General features: G+C 32.7%; 2 protein-coding genes across 2 annotated transcripts; both read right to left on the bottom strand.

Moving 5' to 3' along the window:
* Positions 1-8,669: 8,669 nt before the first annotated feature.
* On the bottom strand, positions 8,670-10,604 carry LOC114737404 (caffeoyl-CoA O-methyltransferase-like). Its single transcript, XM_028925328.1, has 5 exons — positions 10,416-10,604; positions 10,247-10,326; positions 9,641-9,785; positions 9,115-9,246; positions 8,670-8,999 (listed from the first exon to the last, which is right to left on the bottom strand). The coding sequence occupies exons 1-5, from the start codon at positions 10,509-10,511 to the stop codon at positions 8,706-8,708; spliced, it is 747 nt and encodes a 248-aa protein (XP_028781161.1). The 5' UTR covers positions 10,512-10,604; the 3' UTR covers positions 8,670-8,705.
* A 7,836-nt stretch (positions 10,605-18,440) lies between these two features.
* Positions 18,441-19,715, bottom strand: LOC114737380 (protein ANTAGONIST OF LIKE HETEROCHROMATIN PROTEIN 1-like). Its single transcript, XM_028925301.1, has one exon. The coding sequence runs from the start codon at positions 19,713-19,715 to the stop codon at positions 18,441-18,443; it is 1,275 nt and encodes a 424-aa protein (XP_028781134.1).
* Positions 19,716-21,853: the final 2,138 nt, after the last annotated feature.

The raw sequence follows: 21,853 nt of genomic DNA, 5'->3' as shown, positions 1-21,853 counted from the left end.
GAAAAAAATTAATTTTCTCTTTAATTTAAGAACAAAATTAAATTCTAGAATATTTCAACTAGACATTTTAAAATGAAAGAAATAAAAAAATTTGGCTGAGATGATGGCATGAAATCAAAATCGATCTACTGTTTATAAGTGCTTAGGTAGAAGTTACGACTTTTCGCATTTTATTTAATTAACCCCCCAAAATGTAAGGAGCATCAAATGATTCCCACAAAAAAAGAAAAAATCTTATAGAATGGGATAGAGAATATACTTAGTGAGCATTTAATTTTGGAATAATAAACATAAAAAGTCAAATGAATTGAGATCTTATATTTAAAATCAAATCAAATGACGCAACATATGTACTACTTCCTGTTGGCGGTAGCACCAAAATTCTCCAAGATCCAGTAGATCTTCCACCTCCTCTATAATGCTAGGCAAACCCTGTTGACAGCAGCACCTGCAGAGAACGGTAAATCCGAGTCGTGTCTTACAGACACTGTCCTTAAGAGCTATTCCGCAACTACCGGCAAAGCAAAAAGCGGCACTCCCCAGGATTGAACGGATTCTTCCTGTAAGAATAGGGTGAGCAGAACAGCGAAAGGTAAAAGAATTTAGTAAGACAGAACACCAGAGGAGGGAAGAGAGTTGCCCGAAAGGTCAAAGCTCAGTCCTTGTGAACTTCGGTTTCATACCCCATTTATAGGCCGCGGATCACAAGAGAGCATTGGGCACTTAAACACAATTAAGTTTCAGTTTCAATATCATTAACTCACTTAATGAGGATTTAGACTTATTAAAGACGTCAGTTACAAATATTGAAGAGGTATAATGGTGATTAAGGAGGTATTAATTAGACAGATATTTTTCATAAAAGGTGCCCAATACCGCGTTTGACTCATGCACAGGGGGTGAGGGGAAATTGCCGGATTTGTCTCCGGTGGCCTATTGTGCGTACGAGTCCACTCCTCCTCTTGGCCCATTTAGCAGCCCAAGACCTCTTATTACTTGGACCCCCACAATCCCAAGCAATGTGGGACTCTTCCTTTGACACACCCATACATAATATTTATAACAATCCCCCACATGTGTCAAAGGAAGTACCTTTAGTTGAGTTACACACATGAGTATAACCATTGTATCTGGTGGTCCTTTGGACTTAAAACCCGACCTAGACCAATAACACTTAGTACACAGAGATGTTGGTGGTCCTATGAACTTAAAACCAATACCTCTTAGGCGTATACTAGAGGCATTATTAGTCAGATTATACCCCCACATTTTCGCTGTTAACGGCGTTTTTGCGCGTTAAGACGGCCATGCGCGTGCCTGGTGCATAACGAATGCTTTAGAGATTTTGCCATGATCTCATAGGAGCGGCCCCACTCCACATTCGTAGAGGTGATTTCATTAAGTGTACCTGCAATGAGCGCACTATCCCGTAGGACTACGAAATCATTAAGAGCTTCCGCTCAGCCTCACCAAAATGCATTCTAGCACTTTTTCATGTCATAGGAAGGGACCAGTATTTTGTTTCAGTGCTAGCAGAACTGACAAACGACTTGTTCTTACCCATTGAACCTTCTTTATGGGATCACCAATCACAAGGGTTGGGTTGCCATCGTTGTCAATTTCAAGTGGCATTAGTCCCATTCCCCTCGACTGATTTGTTTCTTCTTAGGGTTATTAACGGATCCGCTAGGTCCACTTTGACCTCATAAAATTGATTGAGATACCTCTGCAATTTTTAAGCATGCTTATTCACATTGTATCTCAAGTGATTTCCACTTGCACTATTGTTCTCTCTACAATGGTTATTGCTATTTAGCAATCACAGCTCATCGACAAGTGTCGGTTTTACACCAAAACATCTGCTAAGAAATTTTCAACATCTTAGCCTCTAATCACCACTAAAAGTGAATGATCACTAGTGAATTTCTCTCATATAAACTGAAATTCAGTTAACATCCGTGTATCTTATATCACGGGAATCCACTGTACATGATACCAAAATTTATGGTACCCCTCAAGCATTTCATTTTTCTCATAGGACTTCATAATTAGATATATGCTTAACCTTACAAAAAGATTATATCACAGCGATTAATTATTTAATGCAAACAAATTCTCAAAATTTGTGCATACACAGATTGAGTTACACAACTACCTCAAACAAAATATTAGCATCACAAGGAATATTCACGTATTGGTTCTCAAAAACCAAGCTTTAGAAACATTTCTCTCAAAATCTCATTCCTTTATGATTTTAACACTTAATCCACATTCAATATTCACAATAGTTGTGCATACTCATACATATTTATATCAAGATAAGTTATTTATCCTCAAATAATGATATTATGAAAATTAAAACACATTTATTTCTACACTAGATAAATGAGTAAATTTTCATACCCACATAATGTTTGTTTTAAGCAACACAGAAAAATTTGATAATTCACAAAATTTTGCTCTCAATAGCAAATAAAAAAACCTCCACTTTTTTTTTTATTTTAAAAATCACAACACACATATTGAGATTTGCAAAATGAGACTAACATAAATTAAAACATATTTTTCTCCACCAATATTATTTCTGTAAGGTACCCCACATTTTAGGCACCCCACACTTTCAAATATTTCATTTTTATGGGAAAATCATTTCATACCTTATCAATAATAATTCTACTTAAATTAGAAATTTTCTCACAATATTTTATTACTGCACACATATAGCAAACCATATATCTAAATACTAAATTATTTGAAAACTCCAAATGCCAACGCCAATACAAGTGTTTTTTTTTTTTCTCCCCGACATAAAAGCAGCATCACACATTATAGGTATATAGTTACTCTAAATGATCAGTTATAGTACTTTGAAGAAATTACTGTTGGCATACTAAAAGTAATCATTTAAATCACCCCAATGAAATAATAATCGGAGGTTATCAATTATTGAGACCAGATTAATCATATATATTGAACAACCCAACGAAGCTTTCAATGTGGAGGAATAAAACCCACCAACGTTAACCATTTTTAGAACACATGAAACCCAATGATGCACGTGGAATCAATGCAAAGAGAACTAACGTATGAAACCAACAGCATATTTGCTGGAATAAACTAGAAGGTTACCAATCATTAAACCAAATTAATATACTCATTAAACGATAAGTCCTCCAACGGATAGGAAGTAAATTATTTTACTGACACAAGTAAAGTAATAACACCTATTGAAACCAATTTATATACTCATCAATTAAATGCAATAAAACCTTTAAGACTGCAAGTCTCCAACGGATGCAAGAGGTTAAATTCACCAACAGTAACATTCACCCAATAACTCAACGTTAAATTTCATCCTTGATATTCGTAAAACTTGAATGCTTATTACGTAACCACTCCAAAAATTATTTACTTTAAAATACGAAATAAAGATTCTATTAACATCTTCATAACAGAAATATATAAAACATTCACACAAAAAGTAACTCTTCCGACTGACATATACTAGTCAGATTTCCAGATCACATGCAAATTTTAATTTGCATATTGACAAACCCTCAAGCTTTAATTTGAATGTCAAATAAGCAATTTCACACAACTGACATGTAAATGACTTTAAACACAGTGAATTCTCGTTAATTCACGTGCTAGATATCAACGCCAATGCTAATTTTCACAAGCCATATAATTCTTTTGATTAATAAACACATCAATATTTGTACTCTCAATTTGCAATAATTTCTTTTCAACTTTGATTAACACTTTGCTAGCACACCAATGTGTATTAAATTAGAAGAACATGTACCTGCGACAGTGGATGAAGCTGAGAGTATTGCAACCATCTCGTGGGAAGCACGCTCAACAGCACATCTACACAATAATGGCATTCATGCCTCCAGACTTTTCATCCAAATATAGTATCCACAAGGTCCAGTGAGTCTGATTAAAGAGGCAAATTTGGCACTCGGTTTCTCAACCGTCATGGCCAGCTGAATCATATAACACACCTCAAAACCCATCTTTTCAAGAATATCATTAGACTCACTATCTCAACTCTGCTTTCATCGGGTTCACATTTACCGCCAATTCAGATCACCATATTAGGGGGTCGTGCCCGGGTATGTGAGTTAAAACTCAACACTCAATTCATCCCTAGCCTCTACAATTACCAGAGGTTCATCCCTTGTCATCTCAATTCTTCATTAGAGAAGAAGAGTAGCAGCTTATTTCAGCCAATTTCTCTGTTATGCAGTCTCAAAAATGTCCTGAAAGAAGGCACAAATAATGTGAGACCAACTCAATATTCCTCTTGTTCAAGAGAAAATAGAAACAGGAGTACTAAAATAGGACAAAGATCAGACGCCTCCCTCTTCAGTAACTTTGCCGCCAATGAATGCGAAAACGATTGATGCAACTAGCTCTTAAGATTGTTGGCGGTAGCACCAAAATTCTCCAAGATCCAGTAGATCTTCCACCTCCTCTATAATACTAGGCAAACCCTGTTGACAGCAGCACCTGCAGAGAACGGTAAATCCGAGTCGTGTCTTACAGACACTGTCCTTAAGAGCTATTCCGCAACTACCGGCAAAGCAAGAAGCGGCACTCCCCAGGATTAAACAGATTCTTCCTGTAAGAACAGGGTGAGCAGAATAGCGAAAGGTAAAAGAACTCAGTAAGGCAGAACACCAGAAGAGGGAAGAGAGTTGCCCGAAAGCTCAAAGCTCAGTCCTTGTGAACTTCGGTTTCATGCCCCATTTATAGGCCGCGGATCACAAGAGAGCATTGGGCACTTAAACACAATTAAGTTTCAGTTTCAATATCATTAACTCACTTAATGAGGATTTAGACTTATTAAAGACGTCAGTTACAAATATTGAAGAGGTATAATGGTGATTAAGGAGGTATTAATTAGACAGATATTTTTCATAAAAGGTGCCCAATACCGCGTTTGACTCATGCACAGGGGGTGAGGGGAAATTGCCGGATTTGTCTCCGATGGCCTATTGTGCGTACGAGTCCACTCCTCCTCTTGGCCCATTTAGCAGCCCAAGACCTCTTATTACTTGGACCCCCACAATCCCAAGCAATGTGGGACTCTTCCTTTGACACACCCATACATAATATTTACAACACTTCCAATCATTAATATAAAATCTATTGTAATTCAATTTGAACTGTAATATAGGTCTTATATTAAAAATTAGAAATAGTATCGTTAATTAGCTATCATCCTGAAAATTATACTAGCTAAGTAAGATGCATTCCTCTTGAATGAATGATGTTATTAATATTCATGACCTTGGCCATGTATCTATATCTTAAAATTGGTATTTGGCAACATTCATGTACATTATTATATCCATTCGCATGGTTATCTATATTCGTTGAATTGGTATTTTGCAACATTACGTTCATGTACATTATATTCAAGCGAAGGATAATTATTAATTAATGTCGAGGGGTAATAAATGAAAAGTCATTGCATCAAATGTTACAAAACACGCCTTTTATAATTCTGAGCGTGCATAAAGGGATCGAGTAGTCTGAACTCTGAATATTCCAATCAAGCCCTCTTTGGCTAATAGTCCCTCCTTCTTTTTTTTTGAATAAAGCACTTTTAATTACTTTCCTAAAATTATGAAAATAAGTTATAAATATTTTTTATCATTTTGTAAAGAGTCTTGCATTAAAGACCAAATGAGTATGATTTTATTTTAAAAACAAAGGACAGGAGGGACTCATCTTTTAGTTTTATAGTTAAAATATGGGGGGGGGGGGAATAGACCGAACAGGCCAGTTTAACCGAAAAATCAGTGAATCGATCAATGGTCGAATTTGGTTTAGTTGTTGAATCGGTGTCAAACTGGTCAGGTCAGAATGAACCAAAGATAAACCAGTTTGAATGATTATGTTGCTGTTGGTCCTTTTTTTCTCATTTAGTCCTTAATATCTCAGTCATTATAGATTTGAATGAATTTTAATGATGATTTTGTTTTCAATGATTATTAATTTTAGTTATTGATGAATTATAAAGATCGAAATTCTTAATATTGTTGTACTTTGTTATTGTTACAATCAAATTATTATTATATTTTCTTGTATTTTGTTATTAATGATTATTAATGTTGTTATATTTTGTTATTTTCAATCAAATTATATTATTTTAATATAATCAATTTGACCATAAGTTGACCCCAGTCTGACCAATTGACCCTTAAACCATTACCTCAACCAGCTTCGTGTCCAATCAGTTTTTTTGTTCCTTAACTATACAATTTCTCATATATTGATGCACACACTCCCACACATCGGCTGCTCATGGGACCGGATAAGAGCGTCTTGGTGAACAAAGACAAGACGGGATTTCCATCATATGTCTCATCTTGAGGCCGTCTCGGTCCTAATGTTCATTTTAATGTTCTTTTTACAAACCAATAAAATTTGGGCTTGAATCTTTTTTTAATTGTAATATTTGGTTTTCATTAGACTTCTGAAGATAAAAACACTAAAAAAATATTATGTAAAAAGCTAATTGTATAATATAAAAAAAGAGTAAAAAACAATACTGTAAAAAAAAGAATTACCATAAAAGAAACACTATATAATAGTTTTATAAATTATTTTATTGAAGAAGAAGATTTTATTGAGATAATACTACCTTCAATCCTAAATATAAGAGCTAGTTGACTAATTTGAGTAGATTAAAAAAATAACTTAAGTTAGTTATTTGTAATAAATAAGTGTTGTCTTTTCTAAAATATCATTGTTAATCAAATGTATTAGTTAGAACTATCATTATTAGAAAGGCTATCTTAAAAAATAAATATGAGAGACGAAATAAATTGAAGTTTTATGTAACATCTTAATTTTTATTCCAAGGATTTAAATATTTAAAAATTAAAAAAATGGGGTTTCAAATTGCTATTTTCTCAGTTTTAAATAGGGTTTTTAATTTCAGTTTACCTTGAACGTTTTCTTTCTATGGCCGCCCCCTCGTCAATTTTCTTTTCCCCTCTCTCTTCATGTCTGTGGGAGCATCGCTCTCTCTCCTGTTTTTTTTTTCACCGTTACAGATCATATTAGTAAGTAAAACTATTTCTAATTACAAAACTTTCAACATGAAAGTTGTTCTACTCAGTTAGATCTACCTAATGATAGTAATTTTGTATTGCTTACAGAAATTTTTAATATAAAGTTTGGAGCAAGTATTTAGTTTTGATGAGTGTTAACTGTAATATTATAGATTTATTATAGTATATCATTTCTATCGATTTAGATTTGTCTATTTGTTAATTTTAATATTTAAAAATTAATTTTTAGTTAAAAGATATGTCATTTATGAGATATATCATGTTTAAAATTAATAAATGGATAAATTTAAATCGATAAAAATAATCTACCATAATAGATCTACAATACTGTAGTTAACACTCATCAAAACTAAATATTTGCTCTAAATCATATACCAAAAATTTTCTTTAAGCAACACAAAATTATTATTATTAGGTAGATCTAACTGAGTATAACAACTTTCATAAAAAAAATTTTGTAATTAGAAATAGTTTTCCTTACCAAAATGATTTGTAACAGTGGAGAAAGAAATATGAGAGAGAACAACGCTGTGACGGACATGGAGAGAGGGGGGAAAAGAAAATGACGAGGGGGCGGTAGTAAAAAAAAAAACATTTGGGGTAAAATAAGGTTAACGAACCTCTTTAAAACGGAAGAAATAACAGTTGGGAACCCTTTTTTTTAGTTTTTAAATATTTAAATCCTTAGAATAAAAATTAAGATGTTACATCTTATATTGAGGAGTAAAATAAATGTCAAATAAGGTATTATATTAAAAACTGGAGGTAGTATTACAACTTAATAGCTGAAGTTCACTATAAAAAAAATAATTACTCTTAAAAAAAGAATTGAATAACCTAATAAAAATTATTAATAAGTAATTTTAAAAAAATCCTGGACAGGACTATCCCATCATGCGTCCTGTTCTAGTCATTATTTTGTTTTGTTCCAAGAATTTTTTGTCCTATCCAAGAATCGGGATGAGATAAGTTGAACACTACTACCCATATGTATGCTATGAACTATTAATTTCAAAATACCCAAATCCAAGTGACACATAGTAGTACATTAGAAAGGCGGTATTGTCTTATTTCATTAATTTTTCTTTTGAATTTGTATTCTACAAAATAAAAAGAAAAAATCCTAAAAAAAGATTGTTGAATTTTAAAATTTCAAATCAATATTAGTTACTATACTCGTAAAGAGAATAACTACACATGAAAAGCAAATGGCAACACATTTTTATAATAATTCTTAATTTAGAATTTTGAAATTCAACAATCATTTTTTTGAGATTTTTCCAAATAAAAACTAGTAGAGATATTTTGAAGTTAGGAAGAGATTTTGGGGGGGGGACCAAGTGCATAAAAATAATGGAATTAAGGAGCTTGACTCTGTTGTTTTCTTTCGTTACAATACCAAATTCCTAATTATAATTATATGAAGGAAGATCCTAACTATCAAACTTCAAGATCAAATAATAAAATGATTTTCTTTATAATATTCATATTATTACAAAACACATTGCTCGTTTCAATCATTTCCCACCGTATGAACAAAAGTAAAAGTCACATAGAGAAAGACAGAAGACATATATTTTAGAACTTTAAGATTAGTGATGATTAATGGACTCTTCATTTGATCCGACGGCAGAGAGTGATTCCATCACCAACAGGAAGCATGCAAATCTCGATCCTAGGGTCGACAGCGAGAGCCTTGTTGAGCTCCAGCACAAACTCTCTATAATACATAACGTACTTCCTTAAGGGCGCATCAGGTGGCGCCACGACAGAGCCGTTCCATAAGGTGTTGTCGTAGCCGATCACACCCCCGACCTTCACAAGTTGTATGAGCCTCTCGTGATAATTGAGGTAATTGTCCTTGTCGGCATCCACGAATATGAAATCGAAGCTGCCATGATTCTTCTCCTGCATTTCATTTTCCGGTTTTAGCCTCTCTTTGTTTTTTCCTTTTTTTTTTTTTTCAATTTCATTTTATTTATTTGGATTGAAATTTTGGAGAGGAAGAATGGAAGATGCTTACGTCTTTGACGAGCTCGTCGAGAACAGGAAGTGCTGGGCCTTCTCTAAAGTCCACTTTGTGGGCCACACCAGCCTTTTCCAATGTGGGCCGACCCAATTCGTAGTTTTCCCTGTTAATGTCCATCGCCAGTATCTGCACCGCGCACACAACCACATTTTTAAATATCTTGAAATGCACAATTATTTTTAGAATAAATTTTATAAAATTAGGTCAGTATTGTTGGGGGGGGGAACAAAAAGTAAATGGGGAAAATTGGTTGAAGGTAAATGTGAAAAATATATATATTATTCTTTTAATAATACCCTGTTAATGACCTAATATAATGTTTTTCTTTCCGATACAATAGCAAATAAAAGAGGAATACCATAATCTTTTCAAATATACTGTTTATGAGATATAATTGTGTTGCCTAATAAAAATTATTCACATTAATTATAAAGGTGGTCACCTTTCTATTCCTATTAAATTAATGATCAATAAAGCGGAATAAAGTGAGATGAGATGGTGGATGGTGGATGGTGGATACCTTGCCGTCGTCCGGGAGAGCCAGGGCGGTGGCGAGCAGGGAGTAGCCGGTGTATACCCCAATCTCCATGGTGTTCTTGGCGTTGATCAATTTCAGCAACATGTTCAAGAATTGCCCTTCGTCTGCTGATGTTGTCATTATGTTCCTGTTTTCCATTTCACTATTTCATCAACCAGCACAAACATACGTTTCTTGTAATTAATATAAAAACTATTTAACTAATTTGATTAGATTAAAAAAATATCAGGTAAGTTAGTTAATTATAAAAATATGATATATTTTTCTTAAAACATCATAATCATCTTTCTTAATATCATCCCTATCTCTTTTACTTGATTATGATTAAGAAAGTATCCATAGAGGTAATTTAAAAAAAAGATAAATATAAGAAATAGATTTTATATCTTACTTGATTATGGTTAAGAAAGTATCCATAGAGGTAATTTAAAAAAAAATTGATAAATATAAGAAATAGATTTTATATTTAAGATCAAAATTAACTCAAGATGTACTATATAATAACGACCGGAGGAGTGTATACACACACATATGAAGATCAATCATGGGTTGTTTCAACTTTCAACTGAGTAAGCCAGCCTTAATTACCAGGGGTGCTTTGCTGTAATCTCTCTCAGCTCCTTCATGGATTCTGGTTCTCTTGGGTACACACTCGTTTCCAGAATATACTGAAACATCATAATCCAATCCTTCAATATCCTTATAAGAACAGAACAAGGTTTATGTTCTGAGATTTGGTTGCAGAAGCAGAAAGTACCTGGTACAGAGCATCGCTCTGCAGGAGGCTCTTGTGCCCAACCTCTTGGTGCCTTCCAGCTTCACCTTGCTGCTTCTCTTGTCCGTTGGAAGCCATTGATAATGATCAAATCTCTACCTTTTTTTCCCTTATGAACTGTTCGATGAATTATGCTCTGCGTCGTCTAACGGCTGAAGCAGAGCTTGGAGATGAAGATGAATGAAGATGGCAGTATAAATAAAACTGCGGAAGTCCGGGTTGAACCGGTGAGGCGAATGCAAAATCGCAAATGTTTGTTTGAACCGGTTGCCAGCCGGTCGGGGGTAGGTGAAGTCCTCAGGATGCGTGAACCTGGGCCGACGCTCCCCTCAATGTTAGCCTGCACTTAGTCTACTTTTTGTTAGAAATGTTTTTTTAATCATTTCATAAAAGTGTTCTTAACGCACTTTTGAATAAAATAATTTACAAAAGCCAGAGATTTGATTTTTTTTAAAATTTTTTTGCTAATGATTAGAGTGTTGATTTAATTCACATTATTTTTATTTTTTAAAATGTTATTACACCATTTAACATGTAATAAAATTTATATGTATAAGCTGCCGTAAGGTCTCCAATTATTGGTTGTTCCTTCCTTCTGTTTGCGGTCCAAAAAAGCATGCTACGTTTTTTTTAAGAGAAAATTGCAAATAAAAGCCTCACAATATATAAAATTATAATTTAGGATTCTTAATTTAGAAAATAACAAATAAGGATTTGGTCTCACTTTTGTAACTATGAAATCGTGGTGAAATGTTTAAAATGCTCCTTAGCCAAATGATAAGTTGACTATGGAAAATGACAAGTTCACTTCAGCGAATGATAATTTTATTAGATCAAATCACAACTTGACGAAAGTATACCAAATAACGAGTTAACTATGAGAAATGATAAATTCATTTTAGTGAACGACAATTTCAGTAGACCAAATCATAATTTGACTTAGAAACATTTCAGACATTTTACCCATATTTCATATTTGTCAAAGTAAAACCTGGTTCTTATTTGCTATTTTTTAAATTCAAAGTCCCAAATCATAATTTTATATATTGAGGGTCTTTATTTACAATTTCTTCTTTTTTTTAATTCTTTTCCTTTTTATTTTTGAAGTCAAGCGGTAGGGGAAGCTGCAGGCAACATGCGTGTACAATTTTTTGGCCAGAAAAATAAAAAGAAAGTGCATTGGTCGGGTGGGTCCCAAACCGTGTGGTTCCTGGTCAGAATAAGGATTGAAGTTGGTTGGGGTTGGTGAGATTCAAAACAAAGTGAAGTAATTTAATTAATTATATCTAACTAATATATATTCATGACTTAGTATAAAAAATTTGTGGACCTGTTAAAAAAATGGGTAAATCCATATGTATTTTCTTTTTTAAAAAAATATAATACTCATGAAGGAGTGAAGGAAAGGAAAGAAGGTTGGTGGGCATTATTATTAAGGTGGGGAGGAATATTATTACATTGGAAGTGTTGGCTATGTTGAAAAATCGATGATCCTTCGTTGTTCATGGATTAATGTGATTGTGATGCTGCCTCCAATAGTTTAAGCGGAACTGAAATGCGTCCTTGACTTCAGTAATAAGGTTCCTATCACTCATTTTACATAAACAAGAGGAAGAAGTTCCAATGAGATGGGGTATAAAATTCATTTTACTTTTTTTGAAAAGAAAATATATAACATCTATCATATTTTATTATTTGTGAAACTTTTGTTTGTAATGTCTTATCTTAAGAGTCTTCAAATGATTTATGATTTAAAATTAATAAGTTTGTTAGTGCATCTTATTAAAATTTTATATAAACAGAAGATTTGAGAGAAAACAAATATTATGTCCACTACTTAACATGGAAGTTAGATGTTAATTTAAAACTATTAAGAAAACTGGTTAAATTCGTTAGTTATAACAAATACATATTAGTTTCATAAACTACCATATTTATATATATTTAATCATGTACATAAAATTATCTATTAAAAGAACTCATTGTAATTAATAAGAATATTTTGAAGAAAGTATTATAACTTTTACTGTATCAATCATTTTAAATAATACATTAATTAAGAATGAGTGCTTTTAAGAAACAATAAGGAAAAATTAAAGCTAGAAAGAAAATGATACTCCTTCAATCCTTCATATGAGATTTAATGAACTAATTTGAGTAGATTAAATGGTAGTTAAATTAATTAATATGATATGTTTTTTCTAAAAAACCATAAGCTTATTCTTTAATTTTATCTCTCCTACTTGATTATTGTTGAAGAAATATTAATAGGATTAATTAAAAAAACCAATAAACTTATGAAAAATCTTATATATAAAATCAAGATTAACTCTCTAATTGACCCCTATATTAAAAACCAGAAAAGTATATTAGCAAGTAGCAACAGAAATATGATATTGTGGGTGTGTCAGGGTAAAGTGTTTTTTTTTTTTTTTTTTTTTGGCCAAAAGGGTAAGTGTTGAATACATGCTTTTTTTAATCTAAATATGAATATTCTTCTACTTTTTATTCTCACACTCAGCTCAGTCATTTTCGTCTTCTTTCTCCTTGCTTTCAGTTTCGTGCTAAAGGACTTTCTCGTCATGGCCTCATGCAAAATATCGTTTTTAAGAATGATTAATGACTTGCGACGAAATTAAGAACTTTCTCGGCATTTCACCTTTCCCTGCCGTTTTTTTTATAAAATTATTTTCCTCCCTTTCTTCTACATTTGAATTTGATACAAACTGTGTACTGAAGTTATTTGCATTTTGGAAATTACGGTTAATTTTTCTAACAATTGAAGTTAATTTTTAATGATTTTGTAGTTTTTATTAATTTATTTGGTACTGTTCACATATTTCATAGGATTTTCGTTGGGTTTTGGTGCGTTTGTGTGTAGCAGGACTCATCTGCCAGAGAAGGCGTTTTGTTTTTTTAGTCAACGAGATATGTTAATTAAAGGACAAAAATGGAAACTTCATTTTATTTGTTGCCAAATTTTTGATTAAAAATATACTCCTCCGATCCTTAATATAAGACCCATTTAACTAATTTGATTAGATTAAGGAAGTTAGGTAAGTTAGTTACTTATAAGAAATGTGACATATTTTTCCTAAAACCATGATCATCTTTCTTATATACCTATCTTCCTCTTCTACTTGATTATGGTTGAGGGAGTATAGGGTAATTTAGAGAAAATTGATAAATATGAAAATAGGTCTTATATTTAGGACAAAAACCAACTCAATAATTAGGTCCTATATTAAGGACCGGAGGAGTACCATATTCGGTCAAAAAAATACTTCTAGTTTTAAATATAAGATCCTTATATTAATATGTATAAGGGTCTTATATTAAGACCGAAAGAGTAATACTAAAGTATATTAAGTGAATTTTCAAGTTGTGTAGGTGTTATTAGCCCTTTCATAAGTTCTCCTTCATATTTCATATGCCACAATGTAATTTAACAGACCGATAACAAATTGCTAAAAAATCAGTCAAAAGTTTTTCTGGATTAAAACATATTATCTCGAGTTCTTAATTATATAAGATTTATTTGATTATTTGGATTGATTAAAAAATTAAATTAATTACTTAATTAATATATATTATACTTGATCTATTTGAAATACTTATATATTTTATGTATCATTATATTACATATTAGTTTATGGGTGGAGGAAATTAATTTTAAAAAAAAAATATAAATATTTAATTAAATGTGGCCGAGTCATTTAAAAAAAGGACAAGCAAAATAAACATTTCAAAAATAAAAATCGGGAGTCGGTGAAGAATAATGAAATGAGGCGGTTGGAGCCAAAGATAAATGGATACGCGGCGTTTGGGTATTTAATTGAAAGTGATAATGTTGCTATGGCTAATTGCATAAACAAATAATAATTGAATAACTAAATAAAATAGACAATTTTATTTTATTTTTCTTTTAGGTCGTTGAATCTTCTCAATCGAAAGATTCTCTATACGAATAATACACATTTTAATTGACCAAGTCTAAGGCCAAAAAAAAAATTGACCAAGTCTAATTCTATTATATGTGAGTTTTTAGAAAAACAAATCTGTTTTGAATTTTTTTTTTCTGGTTTAAGATTTGATCTTGCGTCTTTTATTCTTTGTAGGTCTTCCTTGAAATGATCCTGTGATGGTATTATTGGTCTGTCTGGTTAATAACATTCCCCCTTTTTTTTTTTCTTTTTTTGTGAAAATGAAAAAGGTCAAAAAGAAATTAAAAGGAAAAGTAAAATTAAGAAAATTAGGAAAAGCCAAGGATATAAAGTGAAGGAGCCAGCCAATCAGAATGGTTCTCTTTCCTCGATTTGCCCGCTCCTTCACTGTGTCATATATATTACTACTTTGTGATCTCCGCCTCATCAAAACCAATGGACAGAAGGGCATTTTTTGCTTTAATATTATATAAAGTTTTATTTTATCTTTTAAAAAAATCTTTTCCGTTATTTAATTCTAATACTCCTCCTGTCCTTAATATAGGACCCAATTGTTGAGTTGGTTTTAGTCCTAAATATAAGACCCATTTATCATATTTATCAATTTTTTCTAAATTACCACCTATGAATACTCCATCAACTATAATCAAGTAGAAGATGAAGATGGGGTATTAAGAAAAATGATTATGGTATTTTAAAAAAACGTGTCACATTTCTTAAATTAACTAGCTTACCTAACTTTCTTAATCTAATCAAATTAGTTAAATGGGTCTTATATTAAGGACCAGAGGAGTACCTTTGATAAAGAATTGACGACGTCAAAATTTTAAATATCAATAAAAAATAAAGTTTGATTTTTAAATGAGCAATAACTGCTAAAAAAAAATTATTATTCAAAACTAAGGATTATAAGATCGAAGACTGAAAGTAAATTTTTTAAAACTAATGAATCAAAACAAAATCTTGTATAAAGTTAAAAGTACATTCTTGCCAAATCAATTTAACCCACTACCATATCGTACTCTTTCTGCCTTAAAATAATTGCTACTAATTAGTAATTTATAATGCTTTGGCAAGTATATTTATATAATATCCTTATAATTCTGTGTCATGTTTTAAGTCCCTAAGTTTGGCTTAATGATTGAAAACGTAAAGCAAATAGCATACCGTGAATATTCTTTTTTTTTTTTTTAAACTACGAACTATATACATTTAGTGTTCAAAAGACACATTGCAATTGATATTATATTATTAATTAATAATTAATTACATGTCACGCAGTAACAACGAATCAAATATATAAGTGTGGCCATGCAAGTAATGTATTATTCTCGGGCAGAAAAAATATAGATCGACTAAATTTCATAAACAAGCTAATCCATTTAATAATGACTTATGAGTTATGAGTTGTTCGGGTCAATAAAAAGTTATGAATTAGTAGTCGGAGTCTTGAAATCGCACTAATAATTAAAAATCGAAAATTTAAGTGCCTCCTATTTTTTATTTAAAAAAAAAAAACCCACTCGGCAGTATTGACTATTGCACCTCAACCACTTAGAATCATAAACTCCTTGCGCTCTTTGGATATAATACCTTTGTTCGTTGATATAGGAGCTAGTTAATTAATTTAAATAGATTAATAAAGTTTGTTAAGTTAGTTATTCGTAATAAATAAATATTATCTTTTTTAGAATACCTTTAATAATCAAGTGTATTAGTTAGAATTATAATTTGATGAAACTTTTAACATATGCAATTACTACAAGGATCATTTTGAAAAAAAATAAATAAAAATGATAGATAAAGTGAATTGAAATTTTATATTTAAAATCAAATTAAATATCAAATTAGTTCTTGTATTAAGTAACCAATTTAGTAATTATGAATGATATGTCAAGTAATTTGTCCATGAACTAAATTTATAACAATCCCTCTTCTCTCTCTTTCTCTCACACGCAAATAAGAAAATAACGTGAATGTGACTTTGTATAACATTGTCTTTTAAAAAGAAGGAAAGTAATTTGTTTTGTTTTGGTGACACTATAATCCTTAGGACTGGACGGCCACAACGACTCCTGCAGCTGCGAAGAGATATTGAAGCATTTAAGCATAATCACTGGTTGACAATTTTTTTTGATACGAAAAAGTTTAGGTGAGTTGGGTCATGAAGACTCATCAATACTAGAGCATGCTTCCAAGCTTAAAGAACGCTTACAGAGGTACTTAGAGATCACTCACCAACAAGGTTCTCACATCGGCAGACGGATTCGAACTCACACTCCTATGAGTTATGAGCCGACACCTTACTCACTAGTCAACAATTTTAGTTGTTCATTTGATGCATTTTTGCTCCTGAGGAACCAAACACGCCACACATCATATATTCCTTCTTCACTGCTGCAGATAAAAGCCTTAATTTCTTGTCCTTGTGATTCTTGTCCCTTGTGATTCGTACAACCCCCCCCCCCCATTCAATTAATAAACCTTTGGTAGTTGCACCCTCAGTTGGAATATGAGGATCTTACCAAACAACATTAATAATTGCTTTTTGTAAAATCAATTATGGCTCTAGCTAGTACCATCATACTCAACCAAGTTTCCCTACTCCTCACGGCAGCAAAACTACAGAAGCATCAAGATTCTGTGCCATCCCTTCCCCAGCAAGGATGTTCATCCTTTGTAATTAATTAACACCACATGATTTTGGAACATCAAATATAATAACGACACGCAATTTTGACGGTGAATGGGGCAAATATTCTTAGCTCATCATCATCAGCATCTAACTGCAGTTTGGAACTTCAACTATAATCGCCCACATACACATTGAGCTCACTTGTTCTCAGTTTCAATACAGAACACACAGCCATGATGATGCAGAAAAACTGATATATCAATTCAGCCAACATGGGGAAGACTGAACTCAACATGTCGATCAGCAAACGGCTAGTATTGAATTTTGGCCAAAAAAAAATTTATAAAAATCAGCTACTATTGCAGACTATTTTGAATTTTTGATCACAAGAAGCTGTGGCAAAATGGCAATTCTAATCAGTCTTTCAAGTGAAAATGAGCATCGTCATTTAATGCCACACAGTCCAATTAACTTGCGCACAAGTTTTTGAGCTTGAATGTAAAAAGAAACTAAAGCCCCAGTCTTCGGTGAGTTACAAGAACCTAGAGCCATAGACAAGAAGCATCCTTTGTTCAGAGGCACTGCACTGTTTTACTGTTGTTTAGAAATGCAGATGATAAGACCAACATGAAACGAAAATTAAACTAATGAAACCTTCAAATATCTTGTCTGAATCATTTTGCTCTGTCCATGGTCTTGTTCCCAGATATACACATTGTTTCATTAAGGTATCCTATGAAGGTAACGTTTCTAAAGAAAACTATAGCTCCAAAAATTGTAGTTATAGTATCATATACTGAATAGAAGCATTGAAGAACAGCATTTGTCCTGTTACATTCCCCATGTACTAAAAACAAAAATAGGGGTAGGTGGGGTTCATCAAAAGAATGCCATCATAAAACAATCCATGGGTTCACAGCTAGCTCAATGATTTTTTAATGTTGCTTTCCGGGAGCCATAATAAAACTAAATAGTTTCATCAGCGTTGATGCTAAAGCCAAAAAAAAGAAAAAAGAAAAAAGGAAAATAGAGGTTCATCAAAGTATCAATGTCTACTTATCACCCAGACGCAGAGATTATGTAGATGAGAAGCTAAAAAGGAGAACGATTTGTGATTAACAGGAAAAGTCAACCTTATTCATGCTCAGAAGATAGTATTTACATTTGCGAGTGCACTCTAACAACAATGTAATCTGCAAAACTGAAATCAACTCATGAATGACAACCTTCTACCCGTCATTAATTCCAACCAAAAGTACATGAAAACTGGGAGAAAAATAGTAGAAAGAATCTCTTGATTCTACTTTCTGTGATAATTTTGAAAATTTATTTTAAAAAAGAACGTAAAATGAAGAAATGAATTCAATCACATGTCCCCATTTACCAATCCTTTTTTTGTTGTCTCCTGATGAAATCATCAAAGGTCCATTATGTACTTGAACCATTGCTTTTCTTGGCTCTTGTAGCCAATGCACTTCTTACAATCCAAGCATTCATAGTATTTGAATTTTCCTCCGATCTAGAATCTTTAATACTCAGATTCTGAAATTGGTAGTCTTGCCCACCGGAAAGTGCAGAAAAATCCTCCCTCATTAACAAGCTATTATGCAGTATAGAACAAGCACCAATATAAGCCACTGCCATCTTCAGTTCTTCTTTTATAGGTCGGCTCAGAATGCCCCAGTTCTTCAAACTATCAATAGTTCTAAGAGCCGAAATGCGCATAAGCTTATGAGCAGAATTGAAATTCTCTTCATATGAACCAGGTAGAGATTCAGCAAAAGGAATCATCAACCATGGGAGAAAAGGAAAACTGGAATCTCCTATCAAATACTGATTTATAGCCACTCCGTCTATGTCAATGGCTGGCGAGTTCAAAAGCTTCCCTTCTTCAATATCTCTGTAAAAAGTGGACGACCTGATGATTCTTGAATTGCTCTTATGGCCACGAAACCCAGCGATAATGCTCAGAATCCGACTCGAGGAATCGACCACTATCTGTGCCGCTATTTTATCTTCACACGATGTTTCAGAACTGACTACGTTAAACCTTGCACAGTCGATCACGCCACAGCAATTGGGCAACCCAGAGATGTCTTCAAAACCTCGAGATACAGTTTCAATCTCGTGCGAGTTCGGAAACGCAATCCAGAATCGGAAATTGGTACACAAAACCCTGCACAACTGCTTCACGCAAAACCTCGCTACCGACACGGAAACCCCGAATCGGCTCGAAATTTCAGCGTAATCGGAACCGTTTGCGAGCCGAAACAAGCCGATTCCAAGCCGAACACCGGATGAGAGATTCAGAGGGAACAACTCTACGGGGTCGCGACACTCCAGCAATGGGTCCAGCAAACCAGAGAGCCATTCAAAGGTAGACGCCGTCATTCTGAAACAGCTCCTGAACGAGTCAGGGCTCCGAACCACGTCCCCAATTCCAATCCCACCCGGCGGGTGCTCATCAATCGGGTCAGATTCTGGGTCGACCCGCTTGCGTTTCCTGTTCTTGGAGAAGGAGAGAGAAGCGGCGATCTCTTGGGACAAAATAAAGTATTGGACGAGAGGGAAGGCATTGAAGGGGGGATTGGAATCGGAGGAAGAAGAAGGAGCAGAAGAAAAGGAAGGAAAAAGGAGGAGGATGAGAAGGAGAAGCTGAGAGATGAGAGAAGAAAGTAAAGCTGCCAATTTGCGGGATTCCATGGCGGCTTTTTGTCGGGGAGTGTGGGATTTTCTTTGGTTTAGGATTTTCGGAAATCGAGGAATGGGGATAATGGTGAATCAGTAAAGAGCGAAATACAGGGACACATCTGGCGTTTTGATTAGTCCTATGTATTCATTCGTTTTGATGAAACTTCCATTTTTGGATGGAAGTCAGTGAGTTGCAGGCTTTGGAAGATTCTATTCGCACGTGTGATTTCTTTCTTAATGAGACGTAACCCTCGTTACCATTTGCATTCCCCCCTTTACAACCCCAACAAAACTTACCCAGATATTTTTATGTTTTCCTGTTATGTTTAGTCAAATTTATGACTTCAGTAACTTACCGTAAAATTTAATATAATTATTCATGTTTAATATTTTTATTACATGATTATTAGGAAAATTCATCCATCTATAAAGGTCTATTTGATTTCAATGAAGGGAGGAAATTGGTTACCAGCTTGTTTTGTATGAAAAGAAAAGGAAAAGAAAACTAATAGTAATAATTTGACTATCATGCCTTTTTTAAACTCAGCTTTGTTTCTTTTACTTTCTATTTTTTTTATGAAAATAAAAAGCCTCAAATAATCGTTAAATATTAATGCTTAGTTTTGGCCATTTTGCTGGTTTGCCTAAATACTTGACAATTATACCACATAATCATTAAATATTTGTGCTATTTTTCAAAAATACATAAAGGCTGCTTTTCATCAAGCATTATCTTGCATCATATTCACAACAAAATTATAATACATCCAAAATTCATATAAATCGAAACAAATCTAAAATCCAACAATGCACAACAGTATTTCCAAATTAGATCTCCAACCCAAAACATAATCACATGTTATAAGTATCCAGCTTCCAAGTACCTAAACCATGTGGCCAAAGTTAACTAAATATTCTCTCGGTCCTTAATATAAGATCTATTTAACTAATTTGTTTAGATTAAAAAAATTTGATAAATTAGTTAACTATAATTAATATGATATATTTTTCTTAAAATACCTTAATCATCTTCACTATATCATCCCTCCCTCTCATATTTGATTATGGTTGAGGGAGTATCATTAGAGGTAATTTGGAAAAAAGTTGATAGATATAAGAAATAGTTCTTATATTTAGGACCAAAATTAACTCTACAATTAGGTCCTATATTAAATACCAGGAGAGTACTAAAATTGATTAAGTATATATAAAATGCCCCCAAATCTACAATCCTAAACAATATAATTTAAATGCCTATTTACAATTGCTTGTAACTCACTTACTTTGCTTCACCAACTTTTTTCAAATATTTGTTCCATTTTAATACTTGTATTTTGAAAAATTGTTTTAAAATAAGATGGATATTTTGTTATTGATAAAAAAAAAAGAGGTTAAGTATCCTTGCAACACACATGCTATATCAGGTTAGAAGTGTTCATTGGCCCAATAAGCCCACTCAGGGACCTCAAGTTGATAAATACTCTGGAGATCAATATGGGCTGGGCATCAAACCCAGGGGGTTGAGTTGGACTCGACACGAACTTATTTATTTGTTAGGGGGAGGCCCAAAAGACAAAAGTTAAATAGAACTTTATATTTGGGCCTGCATCCCCTTGGGCCTTGTGGATAGACTTTTTTTGAAATTCACGAAAGATTAAGGTCAGGCCAATAAATAAACAAAAATGCCATTCTCATAATCTTAATCATAAAATTGAAAATTTTAGTCGTTCAAGTCAAAAGATTAGCTGTACATCACTGTAAATTGTAAAACTTTGTAAATAAAAAGAAATTCAATTGTAAAAACTGGAAGATTCGGGTGTGAATATTGAAAGAATAATTATAAATCAATTGCAATTTGTATAATATTTGTTGAGTTTGAATGCTTTCTTGAAAAAAATGGAAATTACAATTGTAAATAGTAAGAAATTTTTTTTATTGAAAATGATTGTTCAAACACTTAAAAAAATTTATTTACTTGATCTTTCAGTTTCTACCATTGAATTTTCATTTTTTATAATTTTTACACTTGAGTTTTCTGATATTTATAACCCTTTTATAACTTACACAATTAATTTGCAACCAATCTCTTAATTTCTGCGAACGAATCTTCCACATTTTGTAATTCAATTTTCCGGATTTACAACCTTATC

Source organism: Neltuma alba, unplaced genomic scaffold (genome assembly GCF_004799145.2).
Source record: "Neltuma alba isolate B1F8T4 unplaced genomic scaffold, ASM479914v2 tig00013437_pilon, whole genome shotgun sequence".
Taxonomy (NCBI): Eukaryota; Viridiplantae; Streptophyta; class Magnoliopsida; order Fabales; family Fabaceae; genus Neltuma; species Neltuma alba.
This window is presented reverse-complemented; position numbering and strand designations above follow the sequence as displayed.

Excerpts from the sequence above, each read along its gene's own strand:
- LOC114737404 (XM_028925328.1), bottom strand. The coding sequence starts at position 10,511 with ATGGCTTCCAACGGACAAGAGAAGCAGCAAGGTGAAGCTGGAAGGCAC. Across the intron at positions 10,327-10,415 it reads AGAGCGATGCTCTGTACCAG|TATATTCTGGAAACGAGTGT; the intron begins GTACTTTCTGCT and ends ATGATGTTTCAG. Across the intron at positions 9,000-9,114 it reads TCGACGAGCTCGTCAAAGAC|GAGAAGAATCATGGCAGCTT; the intron begins GTAAGCATCTTC and ends AATGAAATGCAG.
- LOC114737380 (XM_028925301.1), bottom strand. The coding sequence starts at position 19,715 with ATGGAATCCCGCAAATTGGCAGCTTTACTTTCTTCTCTCATCTCTCAG.